The 22,893-nt window shown below is 36.7% G+C and overlaps 1 protein-coding gene across 3 annotated transcripts in view; it reads right to left on the reverse strand.

Moving 5' to 3' along the window:
* The window catches only part of IHO1 (interactor of HORMAD1 1), a 68,834-nt gene that overhangs the window by 30,919 nt on the left and 15,022 nt on the right, over positions 1 to 22,893 (reverse strand). For all 3 annotated transcript variants that reach the window (XM_078152386.1, XM_078152385.1, XM_078152387.1), the window contains 3 exons: positions 16,558 to 16,721; positions 5,790 to 5,838; positions 5,516 to 5,603 (listed from right to left, as the gene is read on the reverse strand). In XM_078152386.1, the coding sequence (XP_078008512.1) occupies positions 5,516 to 5,603; positions 5,790 to 5,838; positions 16,558 to 16,721 (301 nt within the window). The remainder of the gene's footprint in view (positions 1 to 5,515; positions 5,604 to 5,789; positions 5,839 to 16,557; positions 16,722 to 22,893) is intronic.

A 22,893-nucleotide genomic window follows, 5' to 3' on the forward strand; every position in this document is an offset into this window, starting at 1 on the left:
GTAAAACACAAATCACTTGTACAAAGTGCCTTCTATTTGCCTGGCCAGCCATTTAAGAATGAACAGGCCTCACCTTAAACATGATTGTCCATTTCTTTCTCCTATTAAAGCTCTTTACAGTGGTCCAAGAATAATTTATAAATTTGGTGAAACAGAGGGGGGCCAAGATGGTGGAGTACAGGGAGCAACCCAGCAGAATTTCCCCAACATTCCCATCCAAACAACTTTAAAATAACTCCTCAAATCAAATTTTGAGGTGACAGAGCCAACAAAGGGCCAGGGTGAGACATTTTCCCAGCCCAAGACAACTCAAGAGGTTGGTAGGAAAGGTTTACTGAAGGAAAGCAGGAGACCTGATCATTGCTGCAATGTCAAAAGGAACATTAGCACTTGTGTCTACAGGGGACCAGAGGTCCTTCCAGGGCAAAAACCAGAAGGCAGACCAGGAGAGTAGAAACCACACCTCTCTCTGGATCACACAACCTTGGAAGCACCGAGAACTTGCAGACCCCCCAGAACAAGCTATGAAAATAGCACTACAAAAAAGCCTGAAGCTTGGGACAGTACCCCAATCCCACCAGGTGAACAGAGTCCAACTTTAATATGAAGTTCAAAGTCAAGAAATAGGCTAGAAAAAAGAGCAAATAATAACACAAAAACCTGACCAAAAAAAGCTACTATGGTAGCAAAGAAGACCAAGACACAATCTCAGAAGACAACAATGTGAAAGCAGCTATAACCAAAGCCTCAAAGAAAAATGTTAATTGTACCCACGCCTAACAAGAATTCCTGGAAGAGGTTTAAAAAAGAGAGATAAGAATGGTAGAGGAAATAGTGCAGAAAGAAATGAGAGAAAATTATAAAGAGGGAATTAACAGCTTAGCAAAAGAGGCACAAACAAGTACAGAAGAAAATAACACTTCGAAAAAACAGAATTGGCTTAATGGTAAAAGAGGCACCAAAATTCACTGAAGAAAAGAACTGTTTAAAGAGCAGAATTGGCCAAATGTAAAAAAAAGGTACAAAAGCTCACTGAAGAAAATAATTTCTTTAAAATTAGAGTTGAGCAAGAGGAAACTAATGGTTCCATGAGACATCAAGAAACAATCAAACAAAATCAAAAGAATGAAAAAAATAGAAGATATGTGAAACATCTCACTGGAAAAACAACTGAGCTGGAAACTAGTTCAAGTACAAATAATTTAAGAATTATTGAATTACCTATGAATTACCCAACTGATACAAAGCCATGATAAAATAACCCTAGTGTTTACCTTTACCCACCATTTTGCTAAGTTTCAGCTGCTTGTAAGTCACTTGATTTTGGAGAAGTCACAAGATTACTCCCCTTCCCAAAAGTCACCCAACTTAAGGAATATCAGAAGACAATTCCCTTCCCTTTCACCCCAGTGTCTCCCAATCCCTTCCACCAACAGGAAACCAGGTGTCTCAATCCCTATATCCTGTTTTTCCTTTTTTTTCCCCCCACTCCCTCCAAATTATATATTAACTGTGTAGAAACCAATGGTCAATTTCCTTGGCTACTGAGAGCAGTGGACCTGATTTGTTTCTGCAAACATATGTATGGCCACATAAATTATTGTCTGGATGTAACTAACTAGTTGGTCTTTATTCCACTGTAACATTGGACATCATATTTCAACAAATTATCAAGGAAAACCACCTCAATATCTTTGATACAGAGAAAAACAGAAATTAAAATAATCCACCAATTACCTCCTGAAAGAGATCACGAAATGAAAACTTCCAAGAATATTATAGCCAAATTCCAAAGCTCCCAGGTCAAGGAGAAAATACTGCAAGCAGCCAGAAAGAAACAATTCAAATATCATGGAACCACAATCAGGATCTTACAAGATTTAGCAGCTTCCACATTAAAGGAGCAGAGGGCTTGGATATGATATTCTAGAAGGCAAAGGATCTAGGATTATAACCAAGAAATACTTACCCAGCAAAACTGAGTATAATTCTTCTGGGGGAAAAATTAATATTTAATGAAACAGAAGATTTTGAAGCATTTTTGATGAAAAGACCTGAGCTGAATAGAAAATCTGATATTAAAACACAAGATTCAAGAAAAACATAAAAAGGTAAACATAAAAGAGTAATCACAAGAGACTCAATTAAAGTTAAACTGTTTATATTCCTATATGGAAAAATGATAGATATAACTCCTAAGAACTTAATCATTATTAGGGCAGTTAGAAGGAATCTTCATAGACAGAGGGCATGAGTATAAGTCAATTATATTGGAATGATATCTCCTCCCCCCCCAAAAAAAAAGAAAGGACAAGAAAAAGGGATGCACTGGAAGAAGGGAAAAGGAAGAGGAAGAGTGGGGAAAGTTTTCTCAAATAAAAGACATGCAAGGAAGAGTATTTATAGTGCAAGGGGAAATAATGGAGGAGGCAGACAATGCTTGAACTTTGCTCTAATCAGAATTGGTTCAAAGAGAGAATTTTATACATACACATACACTCACACACACACATGCGTGCGCAAACTCAGTTGGGTATAGAAATCTATCTTACCCAATAGGAAAAGGGGATAAGAGATATAGAGGGAAGGGGAATGATAAAAGTGAGGGTTGATTAAGGGAGGCAATGGTCAGAAGCAAAACAGACTTTTGAGGAGGGACAAGATAAAAGGAAAGAGAGAAGGATAAACAGAAGAAAATAGGATGGAGGAAAATATACAGTTAGCAATCACTGTGAATGTGAATGAGATGAGCTCATCCATAAAACAGAAGGGGATAGCAGAATGGATCAGAAATCAGAATCCAACAATATATTGTTTACAAGAGACACACTTGAAATAGAATGACATACATACAGAGTTAAAATAAAGGGCTAGAGCAGAATCTATTATACTTCAGCTGAAGAAAAAAGGCAGGTGTAGAAATTACAATCTCAGATAAAACAAAAGCAAAAATAGACCTAATTAAAAGCAATAATTAGGAAAATTACATTTTGCCAAAAGGTGCCATAGACAATGAAGTAATATCAAAAATTTTCACAGCAAGTTTCTCTAATAAAGGCCTTATTTCTTTCTTTTTTTTTCAAAACTATTTTTATTCTAAATTTAACAAATACTGATTTAAATGAGCATTTCTATATGTCAAATAAAGCAGACAATAAGGATTTACTGAAAGTGCCAGTCTCTAGTAGCTTGCTTTCCTTTTTAAGTATATAATAAATTCAAATATATTACTTTCAAAGCCATCCTGCTGAACTGGATTTCCTTCTAAACATAATTCCGGGTGGAGGGGGGTGCAGCCAGGAGGCACAGTGGACAGAGCACTGGCCCTGAAGTCAAAAGGACCCGAGTTCAAATCTGGTCCCAGACCAAACACTTGACACTTAGTAGCTGTGTGACCCTGGGCAAGTCACCCAACCCCAATTGCCTAAAAATAATAATAATAATCATTCTGTTTGCTTCTATGCATTTTACAAAATGTTTCAATGACCATTTTTCTTTCTTTTTTTTTTTTTGACGAAACTATTGCTATTCTCTTTACTCTCTCCAAAAAATTCTTTCCCTTCATCGGAAAAAAAAGCAAAAGCAAAATTTTTGTAACAAATATACATAACCAAAATAAATCCACACTTTGGAAAGGCCTTATTTCTTAAATATAAACTGTGTACAGAACTGAGTCAAATTTATAAAAATAAGAGCCATTCCCCAATTAATAAATGGTCAAATGATATGAACAGGTAACTTTTAGAAGAAGAAATCAAAGCTATCGATAGCCATATGAAAAAATGTTCTAAATCTCTACTGATCAGAGAAATGCAAATTAAAACAATTCAGAGGTTCCACTTCACACCCATCAGAAATGATAAATGTTGTAGGGGATGTAGGAAAATTGTTGGTGGAGTGGTGAACTGGTTCGACCATTCTAGAGAACAATTTGGAACTAAACCCAAAGGGCTATGAAACTGTGCATACCTTGTGATCCAGCAATACCACTACTAGGTCTGTACCCCCAAAAAGACCAAAGAAAAAGGAAAAGGATCTACATGTACAAAAATATTTATAGCAGCTCTTTTTTTGATAATTAATTTACTTTTAGTTTTCAACATTCACTTCTGTAAAATTTTGAGTTTTAAATTTTCTCCCCTCCCACTTTTCCCCCTTCCCCCACCAAGACAGTGTACAATCTGATATAGGCTCTACATATACATTCATATTAAACATATTTTCCCATTAGTCATGATGTAAAGAACAATTAGAACTAGTGGGAGGAAGCATGAGAATGAAGCCATAAAACAAAACAACAAAGGAAAAGGAGAGTAAATAGTATGCTTCCATCTGCATTCAGCCTCCATAGTTCTTTCTCTGGGTGTGGATAGCAATTTCCATTGTGAGTCTTTTGGAGTTGTCTGAGATTTTTGCATTGCTGTAAAGAGCCATGTCTATCTAAGTCAGTCATCCCATAATGTGGCTGTTACTGTGTACAATGTTCTCCTGCTCATTTCATTATGTATCAGTTCATGTAAGTCTTTCCAAGTTTTTTTGAAGTCTGCCTGCTCATCATTTCTTATAGCACAATAGTATTCTGTTACATTCATGTACCACAACTTGTTCAGCCATTCCCCAATTGATGGGCATCCCCTCAATTTCCAATTCTTTGCCACCACAAAAAGAACTGCTGTAAATATTTTTGTACATGTGGGTCCTTTCTTCTTTTTTATGATCTTTTTTTTTTTGCAATAAGGTTAATATGGAAATGTGTTTTGCATGATTTTACATGTATAATAGATATAATTTTGTTTACCTTTTCAATGAGGGGGAAAGGAATGGGAGGGAGAGAATTTGGAACTCAAAATTTAAAAAGAAAAGAATGTTTAAAATAAATGAGTAATAATTTTTTTAAAAAAAAGATTTTAAAATTTTGGTGAAAAAATACAAACAAATGGCCAGAAGGTACCTTGGTCCTACTACAGGTTATGACAGGGATGTGTAAAGACTTTGAAGATGACTTCAAGAACAACTTCAATGAAATCTAAGAGCAGTCATCTTAATCTTGTGCAACTTTGTACGTACTTTCTGAGTATGGTGTCCCTAATGGCAGCACTACCCAGTAATGCTGGAATTTAGGGATGCCTGGTGAGTCTCTGGCTCATTGCCACTACCCAGATAAGCAGACACAGCCAAGCAATCAGCCACCTGTCTTTATGAAGAATGATACACAGCCATCCTGTTGTGGCACACTGTTTAGAAAAAGCACCTTGCAAGGGATGAAACAAACCCAAGTATTACCAGCACAGAAAGCTGGCCTTGTAAACTGATAGCTATTTTCTGATTCCCTCTCTTTATATAAGTGCTAACTGATCCTTAACTCAACAGATTTTGTCTACTTCCTCTTAAAAAAACTGCACATTCTATTGCTGCCCATATTCCTCAATCCTGGCTGAGAAACAAGATATCCATGCTAAACTTATTGTCAGTGTTCTCTGTTAGTAATCAAAAACTGAGAGGAGGCACTACTTACATGTCTTAGCAATTGCTTCCAGTGAATCCAAAATGGACTGATTTCTTGCACTGAGTTCTTCTTCCAACTTTTCCACTGATGTTTGCAACTAAGAAATTCAACAAAATTAAATTAGCTCATTCATCAAACGTCACTCTCATTACAGAATTTTCATTAAGTCCTGAACAAGGAAGAGAAGCAAAGAAGAATAAAGACAAATACAGTAAAATCAGAAATCTCAATACTCAAAATATTTTCAACATTGTATTGCTTCTTTGAATGTGAAGACACTTACCCTGTGCATGCCTTCTCTGACGTAGGAAATGAAGCTGTTTAGAGCCTCACTAAAATAGAGAGGAAAAAGTAAACATGTATATACCTGCATGAGTTACTACAACTATCAGAAATGGAAAGGAGTTGATGAAACATGAAGTAGACAGTAGAATACCTCATATATCATCATAAAATCTGTGACTTGCTGGGAGCTCTTCAAAGACAGAAGTAGGAAAGCATTAATTCCCAAACCAGAAGAAAATTTGGCAGCTTAGACGTTATTTGACTGCTTTAGCATTACATAATCATAGGCTTTAGAGCTGGGTGGAGCCTCAAAGGTCCGGTAGTCTAATACCTTCATCTTACAGAGAAAACTGAGGTCCAGAGAAGGGACTAGGACTTGTCCAAGGTGATATAGCTAGTAAATGACAGTCTTACTTAACCATTTACAAAAGGCAAATCACTTTTTTCTCTATTAACATTCCAGGTCCATATTTCAAAAATGAACCCAAGCTCACCTTCAAAAGGATCATAAAAGGCTCCAAGCGACTCCTGAACTAAACTGCTTTTTTGATACCAAGTAAGAAAGACTAATTTGTCCCTCACTAGGTCCATGCTAGGTAAGAGAGGAAGTTTTCTGCTAAGTTTCAAACACACGCATAGGTTTCTGACATAGCATGACTTCTACTACAAGAAAAAAGGGCCAGTGACAACTTTGGAAAAAATTTCTGATGAAAAAAGATGTGTTATTATTCTCTGTAAAATTCCTGAAGAAATCCTATTATGGCAACATATTTTGTTGTTTGGTTGTTTTTCAGTCATGTCCGACTTTTCATGACCCCATCTGGGGTTTTCTTGGCAGAGATCTTGAGTGGTTTGCCATTTCCTTCTCCAGTTCATTTTACAGATAAGAAAACTGAGGCAAACAGGGTGAAGTGACTTGCCCAGGGTCACACAGCTAGTGTCTGAGGTCACATTTGAACTCAGGAAGATGAGTCTTCCTGACTCCAGGCTGCATAACTCTATCCACTGTGCCACCTAGCTGTCCCTATGGCAACATCAACAACTAATTATTATTCCTGTTTTGTTTGATTAAGTACAATGATTTTGTTTATCTTTATCTTTTTTTTTAACTGGAAGGTGGGGGAGGGAGAAATAATTTTTTTTAACTAAAATGAAAGAGATTTAAAAAAAAAACAAATTTGTACTTATGTTGTTTGCTTATACACATAGGTCTTAGTGCTGAAAAGGACTTTAGAAATCTTTTAGTTTAACTCCTTTAACAGAAAGGGAAACTCAAGCCTATATAGGTGAAGAATTGTCCATGGTCACAAAGCAGTAAAGAGCTGGGATATGAAGCTGGGTCTTCTGACTCCAAAGCTATTACTTTTTTTCACTACTCTATATTTTATTTTGTATTATATTTACTAGTATGTGTTATATCCCTTACTAGATTATGAGACAGGATTGAGATTTATTTAATCTCTGTCACTGACGAACCACTATCAGCATTCAAAATTTTTATGTAAAAATTTCTTGATATAAAATAATTCTATTGAACTATAAATGTTTAGAAATGGGATAGGAAAATTTTTTAAAAATAAACATGTTTTCATATGGAGGAAATAATGAAATTACTTGAAAATGATTAAAGCAGGGAGAGAACGACTTTTGGAGAGTCCAACAACACTACATAACTATTATTGGACCTCCTCCCTCTGTGATCCAGCCAAACTGGACTTCTCTGTTCTTCAGACATGACATGCCTTCTCCCATCTCTGTGCCTTGCTCTGGTGGCCTACCTGCTTGGAATGCACTCCCTCCTTACTTCACCTCATTGAAGGCTTTGTTTTTTTCCATCAAAACCTTACCTGTGGATACTCTGCCCAAAGGAACATAGATTTTGATGGCCGAAACCTCATGGGATATGTTGGGGTTTAAAGGCTGGATGTTTTTTTTCTCTTCCCTACTTATTTATTCTATGATTTTTGAGGGGGAAAAAATTGGGACAATTGACTCTTTTGCTCCTGTAGTCTCATTGAAATACAGCCTTTGAAGACCAGGCTTTGATAAAGCCCACTGGGAATCAAATGGAGTTACCTGACCAAGCCTTAAACCCAAATCACTCTGGCTCTTGCTGATTGGCCAACAATAGGTCCCACCCCAAGCCTCACTTGGTCATTGTTTGGGTTGTGATGGCTCAAGAGTGAGTGTAAACAACAATTGTATCAGTTTGGGCCACAAACCCTGAGAGTCTTTTCCTCCCAGATTGATTTTTTTTTTTACTAGGTAAAGAGGCCATTTTTTTGCTTCCTTTCTTACCTAGACTTAATCACTGAATGGATATTGCCTCAGACAAACAGACCTGGGGAAGATCTAGCTTAAAAAGGCCATGGTCTCCCACTGGATGGCCCATCTAGGGCCATCTCCAGTCGTCTTGATCTGTATCTTGCCACTGGACCCAATGGTGCAGGAGGAGAGAGTGAGGCTGGTGACTTGGCATAGCCTGGCCTTACTTAAATCCAATTCATTTGCAAGTCAAGACATCACCTTTCCGTGTCACTGGTCCTCTGAGAATGACGGACAAACAACAACAACAAGATAGAGGGGATCTTCCTTTAAGATACCACAACATCTTTTGCACAAAGTCTTTCCTGAACCCTCCCCCGCAACTGTGAGTTCTCTACCTTCCAAACTACCTTATATTTAATGACTTTGTATCTGTTTCTATTCATTTGATGTCTATTCTGTATATGCTTATATGTACTTGTCTCCCCTCCTAAAATTCTAAGCTCCATAAAGTAGAGACTGTTTCATTCTCTGTACCTTGTATACAAAACACAGTGTCTGGCACATTAAAAAAAGGCTTAACAAATGTTCATTGATAGACTAATTAAAAGTAAAAACTGAATCACACCACCAGACACGGACGGGTTCTTTATTCTCAGAACGTTATTCTAGATATTCTAGCCTTGTATCTGAAAACACTATCTGTATACCCATACCTAAAACTAACTCATAAAAAAGAACACTCAAATTCTTTCTACAATTGTTATAAACATGATTTGTGGATTCCCTTAAGAATCCTGTTAAGAATTCTCTTAAGAATCCTCAAGCCTATCAATTTGGAACTTAACCTCATCAAATTGTGAGTCACTACAGACTATTAAAATAATAAAAGCTCACACTTATATAGGCTTTAAGCCCTTCCACATACCGTCTCTCATCTGATTCTCACAATAATCCTATGGCATAGGTGCTATTACAATCATGTTATGGATTAGGAAACTAAGGTGGAAAGATCAAATGTCTTGCCTAGAGTCAGGCAGCTAATAAGTGTCTGAGACAGAATTCGAGCACAGATTTACCTCGCTACAAGTCCATACTCTATCCACTATACCATGCTGCTGTTCAAAAGGCACCCACAAAACACGGCAAAAACAGCAAAAATCGGATAATTGCTTATAATGGAGGCTAATCAAGGGAGTCTTTGGTCATTCCCTTTGATCAGTCCCCTGATCTACTTGATGACATCACAAATCATTGGCCTTAAGATGATATACTACAGGTTAGGGAAGGTAAAGAGGCTAGTACAGGGTGAAGTAGATAGAATGCTGTACGTGGAGTCAAGCCTCAAACATTAGTAGTATGACCCTGAGCAAGTCACTCGACCTCTGCCTATTTCAGTTTCCTTATCTGTAAAATGAGAACAATAAAAGCTCCTATCTCCCAGAGTGTTATATGCAGGAAAGCCAGATTCAGAAACCATTAATTGGTTTTGTCACTGGGGCCCAGATATAATGGTGGGCCACATAAAAATGAATGGAAAGAATCTGATAATTGAGATCCAGGAAAGCCCTGACTTCCACAGATGTGATTCCAGCCCTGCTGGTTGATTAAAGAGGTAGCAGTCAGGTAGTCTGAGGTGGAGGTGGGGGTGTTTCCTTGAGGAGGGAGTCACAGATAATATTTGTAAAGAGTTTTACAATACTTAAAGCAATATATAAATGCTAGCTATTATTATTATGGGCATCTCCTATGGAGCTTGGCGTAGGCCCTAGTACCTTTATGAGAGTACACAGGGAAGGTCTCTGTGTGATCCTCAGTATCTGAAGCTGCCTCCTGATGACTGACTGAAATCCAATAGGATGGACTTCTGTCTGAGGAACTGGTTCTACAAGAACCTGGGTTCTATAAAAATAAACTGTAGAATAGCCCACCATTGGGCCTTTTCTCTTTTTTTTATCTCCCTTGGATTTCTGGAATGGAATACAATAAAGAGGGTGATCTCTCCTCTACCTCCAAACAGAAGCATCAATGGCAACTTACAGCAGATACACATGGCAGTGGGAAACATAAGCTTATACCCAGATTTCCTAATCCTGGATTCTTTCCTCTTCTTTGTTTTCCTTTTGGGGCATAAATTAGAGAATATCAATCCTAAAAATAATGTTTCCAGTTTGTGGGTTACCTCATGAGTAATCCTGAGTTTAGAGTCAGGTACTAGCTGCCCTGAGAGGAATTTTCTTACCACATGCTTTGGGGAAAAGAGGACCACCAACAGGAGGCCCTAGAGCTAAGGAATAAAGCCATGTCATGAGGGGCCAGGAGATCTAGACCTTGCCAACCCTGCATGATGTTGCTGCGAGTAGCTTGCATGGTAAATGAGGACGATTTGTTCTGTACAAAGTGTCTTTACCATCTAAGGGAGTATAATGAGCTCATTAAGTGCCTTATGTTTCCTATATTTGTTCATACATACTTAGGAGTCTTTTGTATCTTATGAAGTTTCTGTGGTAGAGGAAATAAAGGCTGTCCTAGAGCTTATATACATGATATATACTCAATTCTTAACCTACCTTTGTGTTGATTATAGACCACAAATAAAGAAACCCAGACACACGTCATATTTAAGCTTTGTTTTAGAGACTTCTACATAGTTTTATTTGAGTAGAGCATGATCAAAAAAAATTGACTCCTCTAGGTTTATATGAGCTCAGAGGCCTCGTAAGACACTGAGGTGTCATGTTTGGGGGTTGTGGTAAGATTAATTAGATTGATTAGAGCTTCCTTGATCAACTTTCATTATATATATATATATATATATATATATATATATATATATATATATATATTCAGAACTCATTTTATAGCTCCATACTAAAGAATAAGTTGCTTAGGAATATTAATTTTTCACTACTTTTAAGGGATCCCTGTTCAGGTACAGGCTAGACTAGGACCCTGAGTTTCTAATTCTAAGATTCTGTGATTTATCCATTGAAAATTTTTTTTTCTATTCAAAGAAAAAAAACTATTACTTTGTCTGCAAACTCATAGGCTGTCAGTATAATCTAACATCTTCTTATAAGAAAAAGAACAAATTAAGATACTCTGTTAGTCTATATGAAAACAAAGTCATATCTTCTAAACAAGAATAAGAACTGACCTATATCACTACTGTAGAGGGCTGATAAAGGAAGCCTATTCAACTTGATGAGGTTAAAGAAATAAGGCCACTGTTTGTTTGGAACTCTATGTGTAAAAATTCTGAATTCTCCTGGAGTGGTTACATTTCACATCATTTCCAAGAACCAGGTACATCCCAAAAGTGCAAATTTGGACTTTGGTTGATCTTATTCAGGTCCTAAGATAACTGATGACCTCCATGATGCTGTTTACAATAATGGTGACCCAGGTATTTGTTGACCCATTCACAAATCACTGAGGGTGAATGACTAAGTCTCACGGAATAATATGATTGGTTCAGATTTTTATGGATTGGAACTCCCTTGTACTGCCTACAAAGTGAGCAGTCAGAGCTGCTAAAGATCATATAGTCAGTGATCAGAGCACAGAGTAGCATCAGTTGAGATCTGAAAGTAGAACTAGTCCCTGTGTGAGGGAATGAAATATGCCCATCCCTATAACTCCCCAGGAACATCTCCCCACTCCTATCATCACCAGAGATGGCAGCCACAGAGAGGCAGTGCCTGAGATGTGTTATAGTTACATGTGCCTAATTGGTAGAAGAAGCCCCAAGGTACAGTAGAAAAGTCAGGTGTTCTGGATAAGTGTCAAGAATTTGGGGATCCAGGAATGGAGCCAAGATATCAGAGTAACAGGAAGTACAGTTAAGCTTTCCAATGCAACTCCTCCACAAGTATCTAGAAAATGTACCAGATGGAGTCCTAATCAGGAAATCAAAGAAAAAAATCAAAATGAGTCCTATTTCCAGCTCAGGTCAGCATAGGGAGATAAACAGAGAGGCCTGTGGACATTTGAGATGGGGCCTGCTTAGGAGCATGCAGCCACAGAGGATTCTAGTGTGTAAGAACTAAGAGAGGATCAAGGCTGTGCACCAGAGTACTGAATCCCAGACTCATGCAGAAGGACCCTGACCTTCTATGGGAACAGATGCCAACTGGCAGCTCTGTTGTTCACCACTCAGTTCTGGGTCACAGATACAGGGCTGACTGACAAGGGGACCTGAGAGTAGGTGAAGAATGGTCACCAAGACTGCATCTAGTCTTTGTAGGCTATTTTGCCACGAAAACCAAGGCTTGTCATTGAATGCAACCCCAAAATCCACTACAGTTAATTTCAGCACAATCCAGAGCAACCCCTCAGAGACAGGAATAATTTTTCTATGATCTAATCATCTGTTCTTACCTGCTTAATGAGGCTAATCTGTTTCTCACAAAAGAACACGAACAACTTCCCCATCACCATTATCTAAATGTTTAGGCTTCTTTGGAGAACCTTTAATTTTGTGTCCCCTTACTGTGAAATAAGTACATAACTGCAAACTAAGAAACTTCAGTGTTGGCAAAGGGACTACAATGTTACTCTTTTTCAACTAAGCTAACATTTACCAGGAAGGAGCTGTATTTGAACACTGGACTAGATATTATTCCTTCCCTAATGCCAAACCTGCCATCTTTGTACTCTCCTCTCCCCTTCAGTTTTTCATTTCTTTCTCACCACATTATGACTTGGTCTCATTGACAGAAAACAAGAAACTAAAAGCAAGAGCTTACATTGAAATGGAATTTATCATAACTATACCTTCCCACTCTTCCATTATGGAATTCAGCTTCTTATGCTTGAATGTTTCTAAATAAAGAGCCCTGGCTTTTTTCTTAACTTCTTTGAGATACTCTTAGAACAGAAAGCTCATAATTTGTTCTCTGTTTTCACTGAATGTTAAATGGCTCTGAAATTACATAAACTGTATTGAACAGATGACAGAAAATGCAGAGGAAATGCAGAGAGACAGTACCTGGAGAAAAGAAACTCATCAATCAGTACCTTAGAATATGTATTAATCAAGAGGCAAAGGTCCTATAAATAGCTAGTTTGTTCCTTTTATTTCTAAAGGAATGACAGCTACAAATAGAAGGAAAAGAAATCTTCTCAGAGTCCCCTCAGAAATTCCATTTGTCCTTTTGAAGATGAAATATATACCCTGCAGCTATTCAAAATGAAATGAATGATAGCTATTAATTGTCATGGTAGTAATTAAGTCAAACAAGTCCTCCAACATAGTTCCTTTGATAAGGAGTGCTATGCTTAAAAAAAATGTCAGATATTTTCAGTCTTATTTTCATTTTTTTTTCAGTTGCGGTGGTTTACACAAAACAGTGACCATGGTGTTTCCAGCTTGTAGCTGAGAGGTTTCAGAAAGAAACTAAAGTTTCCTTCTGCTGACTGATTTGGCCTGGAGGGGAGAGGGAGAAAAGAATGACAATGCCATGAAACAGATAAGCTGCAAAATACAAACTGGGTGGAAAAGAAGATGAGGGATCTATATGCAGCTGAGGCCACCAAAAAGAGATGTACTAACCATCAGGTTCAATCTGTGAGAAGCCAGCTTGTCTTCAGCATTGCCTGTAAGAATGATCTATACTAAATCCCACCTGAAAGGTAGTCGGTAGTTCTGGAAAGGATGCTGGTCTCAAATCTCAAAGGACTGAGCCTGACTCAACTCATGCACCAGTGCCCTTCTGAAGGTCAGGACTGGGGACAGCCAAACACCATTCTTTATAAGGTTGACATCCCTCAGGAAGAACACTCTGGGCAAGAGAAAGCTCTGATTAAGCACTATTTGTGAGTGAGGGGAGATAGTGTGGTACAATGGAAATCAATCAGTCGGTATTTATTATGAGTTTACCCTGGGTAAAGCACTCTGCTAAGGAATGGAGATACAAGTAAAAGCAACAGTCCTTCCATCAAGGAGCTTCATTCTAGTGGGGGAAACAACATGTACAGACATAGATACAATAAATAATAAAAATAGCTAACATTTATGTAGCACTTACTATGCACCACGCGCTGTACTAAACACTTCAATTATAATCTTATTTGATCCTCACAACCACCCTGGAAGGTAAGTGCTATTATTATCCCCATTTTACAGATGAGGAAATAGAGGCAGACAGAGGTTAAGTGACTTGCCCAGAGTCACATGGCTAATGTCTAAGGCCAGATTTGAACCCAGGTCTTCCTTGACTCCAGGCCCAGAGCTCCATCCACTGAGCCACCTACAAGATACATACAAAGGTAAACTTAGAAGGAAAAGCATTAGTAGGTAGGGAAACCAGGAAAGGGCCAAAGAATTTGGACTTTGACATGAGTTGTGAATGAAAGCACAGATTCTAAAAGGTGGAAGTCAGGAAGATTAGCATTCCAAGCATGGAGGACAACCAATGCCAAAACAGGCCAGAAATGGAGTGTCATATGTGAGGAACACCAATTAGGCCAGTACGGCCAGATAGTAAGAGAAGAGTAAGTGAAGAGCAGTAATGTGAGAGGAAACTAGAATGATAAAGAGGGCGAGGGTATAAAGAATTTTAAATACCAGAGGATTTTAAATTTGAATCTGGAGCTAATAGGGAGCCATTTGAATATACTGGGGACTGGGGGGTTGCCATGGTCAGACCTGTGCTTTAGGAAGCTATATGAAGGATGGATTGGAGTGGGGAGAGATGAGACAAGAAGAACAACAAGGAGGCTGTTGCAGTAGTCCAGGTTAGAAATAAGAGCCTGAACATGGGTGGCAGCCATGTGAGTGGAGAGAAGATGATGTATCCAAGAGACATTGTAGAGAAGGATTTGGTGAGAGATTGTATGTATGTGTGTGTATATTATACATTAGACTGTATATGATACATATTGTGTTATATATGATACATATAAATATATATTATTTATATATAGCTTGTATATCCATATACAGGTGCATATACCTACTCTATAGACAGATAAATAGACATAGAGTGTGAATGAGAGTGAGAAGTCAAGGATTACTTTGAGGTTATGGACCTGGATGGCTGGAAGGCTGGTGGTACCTTCAATAGTAATTAAATTCATCTAGAGTCAGAGAAACTGAGTTCATTTCTGGCTCTGCTCCTTACCTGTGTGACCTTTATTAAGTCCCTTTTCCTCTACTGGCCTTATTTTACTTTTATGTAAACTCAAGGCTTGATCCTACAACCTCATGTGTCTAGTTGCCTATAGCAATTGAGAAAGACATTCCTGCCTTCTTCCCCGATCTACATGAAGAAAACAAACATAACTAAGCAATTATTACCAACACTCAATAAGCAATAATCACTAACACTATGTAAATTGAATTGTATAGGCTTGTTGTCACAATGTCACTAGTGGATGAAACAAATGGAAAAAAATATATGTCACTGTCTCTTGTCAACTGTGATAATATGTCTGGTATGTGAAATAGATCAGCAGCTTAAGTGGCTTAGTGGAAAGAGCACTAATAGAGAGAGGACCTTGGTTCAAATCTCAGTTTTGCTGCTTATGGTTTATGTGACCAGGGCAATTTAATTTATGTAGGCTTTAGTTTCCTCATCTGTAAAATAAGAAAGTTGAACTAGATAATTTCAAAGGGTCCTTTTGAACTTTAGGGACTGTGATTGTATGAGGTTAAGACTACCTTTTTTTTTTTTTGCTTTTTGGTGAGGCAATCGGGGTTAAGTGACTTTCCCAGGGTCACACAGCTAGTAAGTGTCATGTGTTGGATTTGAACTCAGGTCCTCCTGACTCCAAGGCTGGAGTTCTATCTTCTGAGCCACCTAGCTTCCCCATGACTACATCTTAAAAAGCAAAAAGCTGAAAATCAAGACTGTTAGGAGCTGGCTGCCAAATACTGGGCAAATTATTTTCTGTGCTCTGGGTCTTTAGCTTCACTACCTGTAAAGTGACTTTAAGGGTTATAATTTACCTCCTAAATTTAATCAAGATGAAATAACATGATACAACATCAACTATTTCACAAAGTATGTCAATGGACCTTCAGGTCTTTCTCACAAAGTCCCCAATTTCTTATTGGGAAAATCAGCATTAAATATATTCTTGTGCTTTACTAAAACTCTTCCGGAAATGCAGCTAGAACCCTACATTTTGCATTTCCCCCTAAAATAGGTAGCCAACTGCATACCATTTCTCATGGGAAAGAAAATGGGTGTACTTTTCGAAAGGCACACAAGCTATAGTTCGCATTTACCATTCCTTTCACAGTAAGTACTCCAGCATTCTTTTTCCAGAACGGGCAAAAATCTTCATAATCCATCCTAACCCCAAAGCTTTAAAGCACAGGGCACATTTTACTAAGCTAAATAGGTAATCGGCAGCAGCCATGGAACAGGAAGACATAATCTTTTGCCCACATATGGCAGACTTGAATTTAAAGCCCTTGATGTCAGTCATTTTCCTCTTCCATACAAGAAAATGAATTGTCCTTCACTTACCTGTCTTTGGGTATGTTTGCATACCTGTCCTGTTTATTTTGTGCTTTCTTCTTATTCTCCTCAAACTGTTCCAAGACACCTTTTGATTTTCCAATAGGTAAATGAGGAAAAAGTAAATTTCCATCCTTTGAATCTCCCCCAAACAGCTGGGGTTTTGCCTGATATTTTGTGAAAATACTAGGTTCACTCTGTTGGAAATAAAAAAGAAAATCTTACAGTTACTCAGCTACTTATAATATTGCCCTCAGTTCTCTGCAAAGTAAGACCATTTTCACACATGGCATGATTCTAAACATGTAATTTTGTAACTTTGAGTACTTTGCTTTAGTCTTAGCATAACAGATTTTCCAGAAAAATTAAAAAATAAAAATTAAGCTCCTGGAGAAACAATCAATAATTCCATTAAAGAGAATAACAATGAGAAAACATACCAAACTTTATGGGATGCAACCAAAGCAGTACTTAGGGGAAAATTATTTCTCTAAATTCTTACATCAATAAAATAGAGCAAGAGTAGATCAGTGCCTTGGGCATTCAACTAAAAAACTAGAAAAAGAACAAATTAAAATCCCTAATTGAGCATCAAATTGGAAATGCTGCAAACCAAAGGTGAGATTAATAAAATTGAAAGAAAACTGTTGAACTAATAATAAAACTAGGAGATTGTTTTATGAAAAAGGAAACAAGATAGATAAACCAATGGTTAATTTGATTAAAAAGAAGAAAATATCTAATATCAAAATATCTAATTCCAAATATATAGAATCAAAAATGAAAGAAGTGAATTTACCACCAATGAAGAGGAAATTAAAGCAATCATTAGGAAATATTTTGCCCAATTATATGCCAATAAATCTGACAATCTGATAAAATTGATGATTATTTATGAAACTATAAATTGCCCAGAATAACAGAGGAGGAAATAGAATACCTAAATAACACCATCTTAGAAAGAGAAATTGAACAAGCCATCAATGAATTCCCTAAGAAAAAAATCCCAACAGCCAGATGGGTTCACAAATAAATATTTAAAGAATAATTAATTCTAATACTATATAAACTATTAAGAAAAATAGGCAAAGGAATCCTATCAAATTCCTTTTATGACACAAATACAGTGGTGATACCTAAACCAGGAAGAGCTAAAACAGAGAAAGACCATATTCCCAAAGACCATAGACCAATTTCCCTAATGAATGCTGACGCAAAATGTTTAAATAAAATACTACCAAGGAGATTACAACAATATATTATAAGGATCATACACTATGACTAGGTGGGATTTATAGCAGGAATGCAGGTTGGTTCACTATTTAGAAAAAACCATCAGCATAGTTGACTATATCAATAACAAAACCAACAGAAATTGGGCAGCTAGGTGGCGAAGTGGATAGAGCACTGGCCCTGAAGTCAGGAGTTTAAATACGGCTCAGACCAAACACTTGACACTTACTAGCAGTGTGACCCTGTGCAAGTCACTTAACCTCAATTGCCTAAAAAAAGAAAGAAAAAAAACCAACAGAAATTATATGATAATCTCAACAGATGCTGAAAAAGGTTTTGACAAAATACAGTACCCATTCCTATTAAAAACAATAGAGAGCATAGGAAAAAATGGAGCTTTTCTTTTTCCTTTTTTGCTTTTTGTTTTGTTGAAATGGAACTTTTCTCAAAATGATAATTTATATCTATCTAAAACTATCATCAAGTATTATCTTTGAGAGGAATAGAGACCACTTACTTACCCAAATAAAAACTCAGAAGTATCTCCATATCTTACATCTTACATGAGAAACTTTCACTTGTCCCACACATCTATAATGGGGATGAGCTAGAAGCCTTCACAATAAAATCAGGAGTGAAGCAAGGATGCCCAGTATCACCACAATTATTCAACATTGTGCTAGAAACATTAGTTTTAGCAATAAAGAAATTGAAGGAATTAGAATAGACAATGAGGAAACAAAACTATCACTCTTTGCAGGTGATATTATGGTATACTTAGAGAATCCTGGAGAATCAACTAAAAAACTAATTGAAATAATTAACAACTTTAGGAAAATAGCAGGATATAAAATAAACCCACATAAATCATCAGTATTTCTATATATTTCCAACAAATGCAGCAGCAAGAGATAAAAAGAGAAATTCCATTTAAAATAACTGCAAACAATATAAAATACCTGGGAGTCTACCTGCCAAGACAAAACCAGGAACTAGATGAACACAATTACAAAATACTTTTTCTATAAATAAAGCCAGATCTAAATAATTAGAAAAATATTAATTGCTCATGAGTAGGCCAAGCAAATATAATAAAAGTGATAATTCTACCTAAATTAATTTACTTATTCAGTGCTATACCAATCAAACTACCAAAAATTGTTTTATAGAACTAGAAAAAATAACAAAATTAATCTGGAAGAACAAAAGGCCAAGAATATCAAGGGAATTAATAGAAAAAAATGCAAAGGAAGGTAGCCTAGCAGTACCAGAACTTAAACTATATTATAATGCAGTAATCATCAAAACTATCTGGTACTGGCTAAGAAACAGAGCCATGGATCAGTGGAATAGATTAGGTACATAAGACAGTAAACCAATGCAACCAAGATTAGAAGGAAGGCAGAAAGTGAGGAAATGACAGCAAATGTCTCGATAAAGGCCTCATTTCTCAAATATATAGAGAACAGAGTCAAATTTATAAGAATATAATCCATCCCCCAACTGATAAATGGTCAAAGAATGTGAACAGGCAGTTTTCAAATGAAGAAATCAAAGTATCTATAGTCATATGAAGAAATGCTCTAAATCACTTTTGATTAGAGAAATGTAAATGAAAACAACTCTAAGGTGCCACCTCATACCTATTATATTGGCTAATATGACAAAAAAGGAAAATGATCAATGTTGGAGAGGATGTGGGAAAACTGGGACACAAATGCACTGTTTGTGGAATTATGAACTGATGCAACCATTCTAGAGAGCAATTTGGAACTATGCCCAAAGGGCTATAAAACTGTGCATACCCTTTGATCCAGCAATATCACTAATAGGTCTGTTTCCCAAAGAGATCATAAAAATGGGAATAGGACCTACATGTGCAAAAATATTTATAGTGGTCCTTTACGCGATAGCAAAATATTAGAAATTTAGGGGATGTCCATCAATTAGGGAATGGCTGAACAAGCTGTTTATATGAATGCAATGAAATACTATTATGCAATAAGATATGATGAGCAGGCAGATTTCAGAAAAACCTAGAAAGATTTGTATGAACTGCTGCAAAATGAAATGAGCAGAACCAGGAGCATACTCTACACAGTAATAGCAACAATGTATAATGATCAACTATGAATGACTTAGCTTTTCTCAACAACACAATGATCCAAGACAATTACAAAGGCCTCATGATGGAAAATGCTATCCATATCTAGACAGAGAACTAATGGACTGAATACATATTGAAGCATACTACTTTTACTTAATTTTTTTTCATGTTTTTTTCCCTTTTGGTCTGTTTCTTCTTTCACAACTATGACTAATGTGAAAATATGTCTTACACGATTGCACACATATAACCCATATCAAATTGCTTACCATTTTAGGAAGAAGAAAAGGGAGGGAGAAGAGAAGAAAAATTTGGAACTCAAAATCTTGCAAAAATGAATACTAAAAATTGTCTTTACATATAATTGGAAAAAAATTAAATATTATTTTAAAAAAGTACAAAACTACTCAAGTAACAGACTCCCTGAAAATTAGAATGGCCCAGAAAACATTAATAACTCCATGAAATAACAAAAAATATTTTTAAATAAGTCAAAAGACTAAAAAAAGAAGAAAATATAAAGTACTTCATAGAAAAATAACTGATCTTAAAAACAGTGTGTGACCTTTATTAAGTCCCTTTTCCTCTACTGGCCTTATTTTACTTTTATGTAAACTCAAGGCTTGATCCTACAACCTCATGTGTCTAGTTGCCTATAGCAATTGAGAAAGACATTCCTGCCTTCTTCCCCGATCTACATGAAGAAAACAAACATAACTAAGCAATTATTACCAACACTCAATAAGCAATAATCACTAACACTATGTAAATTGAATTGTATAGGCTTGTTGTCACAATGTCACTAGTGGATGAAACAAATGGAAAAAAATATATGTCACTGTCTCTTGTCAACTGTGATAATATGTCTGGTATGTGAAATAGATCAGCAGCTTAAGTGGCTTAGTGGAAAGAGCACTAATAGAGAGAGGACCTTGGTTCAAATCTCAGTTTTGCTGCTTATGGTTTATGTGACCAGGGCAATTTAATTTATGTAGGCTTTAGTTTCCTCATCTGTAAAATAAGAAAGTTGAACTAGATAATTTCAAAGGGTCCTTTTGAACTTTAGGGACTGTGATTGTATGAGGTTAAGACTACCTTTTTTTTTTTTTGCTTTTTGGTGAGGCAATCGGGGTTAGACTGGCAAAGATGACAAAAAAGGGAAATAACAAATATTGGAGGGGCTATAGGAAAACAGGGAAATTAATGAACTGTTGGTGGAGCTATGAATTATTCTAGACATTCTGGAAAGCCATTTGGAAATTTGGAACTATGAAATTAAAAGGCATTAATTTTTGTATACTTTTTGACCCAGTGACATTATTATGTTATACCTCAAGAAATTAAAGAAAGAGGAAATGGACTCATATGCAAAAATATTTATAGCAGCTAGCTCTTTTATAATGGCAAAGAAATGGAAACTAAGGAGATGTTCATCAACTGGGGAATGGCTAAACAAAATATAGTATAAGAATACAATGGGATATTACTGGGTCATAAGAAATGATAAGACTTATATGATCTAATGCAGAGTGAAGTAAGCAGAAGCAATAGAACAATCATATAGTACAACAACAATGTAAAGGTAAACAACTTTGAAGGATCTTAATAAGAACTCAGATTAACATAGTGACCAACTACAATTTCAGAGAATCTATGATGAAACATGCTTCACAACTCCTGACAGAGTGGTGATAAACTTAAGATGCTGAAAAGACATATTTTAGACCTGGCCAATGTGTGAATTTGTTTTGCTTGACCATACATATTTGTTACAGGGTTTTGTTTTTCTTTTTTTTTCAAATGGGGGGCACAGGACTACAGTAACGGGATTGTGTGGAGATGGAAGGAGCAGAAGGAGGAATAAAAAACAAATGCTTGTTAATTGGAAAAATAAGTTTGTTTTTTTTTAATGAAATGAACCTCTTTCTACCTAGTAAAGCTTCTAATGCACTGCTAAGGGATGTAAAAATCTTTCAGATGAAGTGGCTTAATGCCAACTGCATATATTTCAAGGAAAAACAATGGATTCTTAGTGCTAGTGTTAGGAAAGGTGTAAGGTTACCTTTCACACATTAATTAATTTAATTTTAATCGCTGCTGTTCAGATGCAACTCAGTAATTGTGCTAATAGGTCTCTGTCAAAAACACCTCAATAATGTACACAGTTGACAAATTTCTTTTCAGCTTTCATAATCCAAACTCAAAGTCTAAATGCACTGAGAAGTGCAGTAACTCTTCCAGGTCACTGGGCCTCAATTTTAGCCCTAAAATCCTTCTAGAGAATTTAGGTTTGGTTTATGACCTAGGCGCAAAGGTCACTAGACTTCCATCAAATGCAAAGGTGAACCTGCAAAATATTATAATAAATTATAACTCACATTTCTATCAGGCTTTAAAGTTTACAAAGTACTTTCCTCAGATCCAGGAAATAGCAGAGCAAAGAAGTGAACCTAGATTTCCTGAAATGCTATTTCCATTGCACCATGCTCTCTCGCACTCGCTCTCTCTCTCTCTCTCTCTCTCTCTCTCTCTCTCTCTTTCTCTCTTTCTGTCTCTGCCTGTCTCTGTCTCTGTCTCTTTCTCTCTCTGCCTGTCTCTGTCTCTCTCTCTGTCTCTCTCTCTGTCTCTCTGTCTCTCTCTATCTATTTAATCAGAGCAACAGTGGAGCAGGAAAATAGACTAATTAACAGTGATTAAAGATTTAAGAGATTTAGAAGCTATTCCAGGTATAGGTACTGAGTCACATAATATAAATGAGCAAATATCTGATTGTACTATGTCTTATTTGTCTCCTCTGAATATTCACTTTAAGTGCATATTTTGGCATCTTTTTTTTTTTAAGGCAATGGGGGTTAAGTGACTTGCCCAGGGTCACGTAGATAGCAAGTGTCAAGTGTTTGGTCTGAGGCTGCATTTGAACTCAGGTCCTCCTGACTTCAGGGCTGATGCTCCATCCACTGCACCACCTGGCTGCCCCTAAGTGCATATTTTAGAAGGAGGCATTAACTAGTCTACAAATCACCTGGAGC

This window comes from Phascolarctos cinereus, unplaced genomic scaffold, assembly GCF_003287225.1.
Source record: "Phascolarctos cinereus isolate Bilbo 61053 unplaced genomic scaffold, phaCin_HiC Scaffold_4;HRSCAF=312, whole genome shotgun sequence".
NCBI classification, from domain to species: Eukaryota; Metazoa; Chordata; class Mammalia; order Diprotodontia; family Phascolarctidae; genus Phascolarctos; species Phascolarctos cinereus.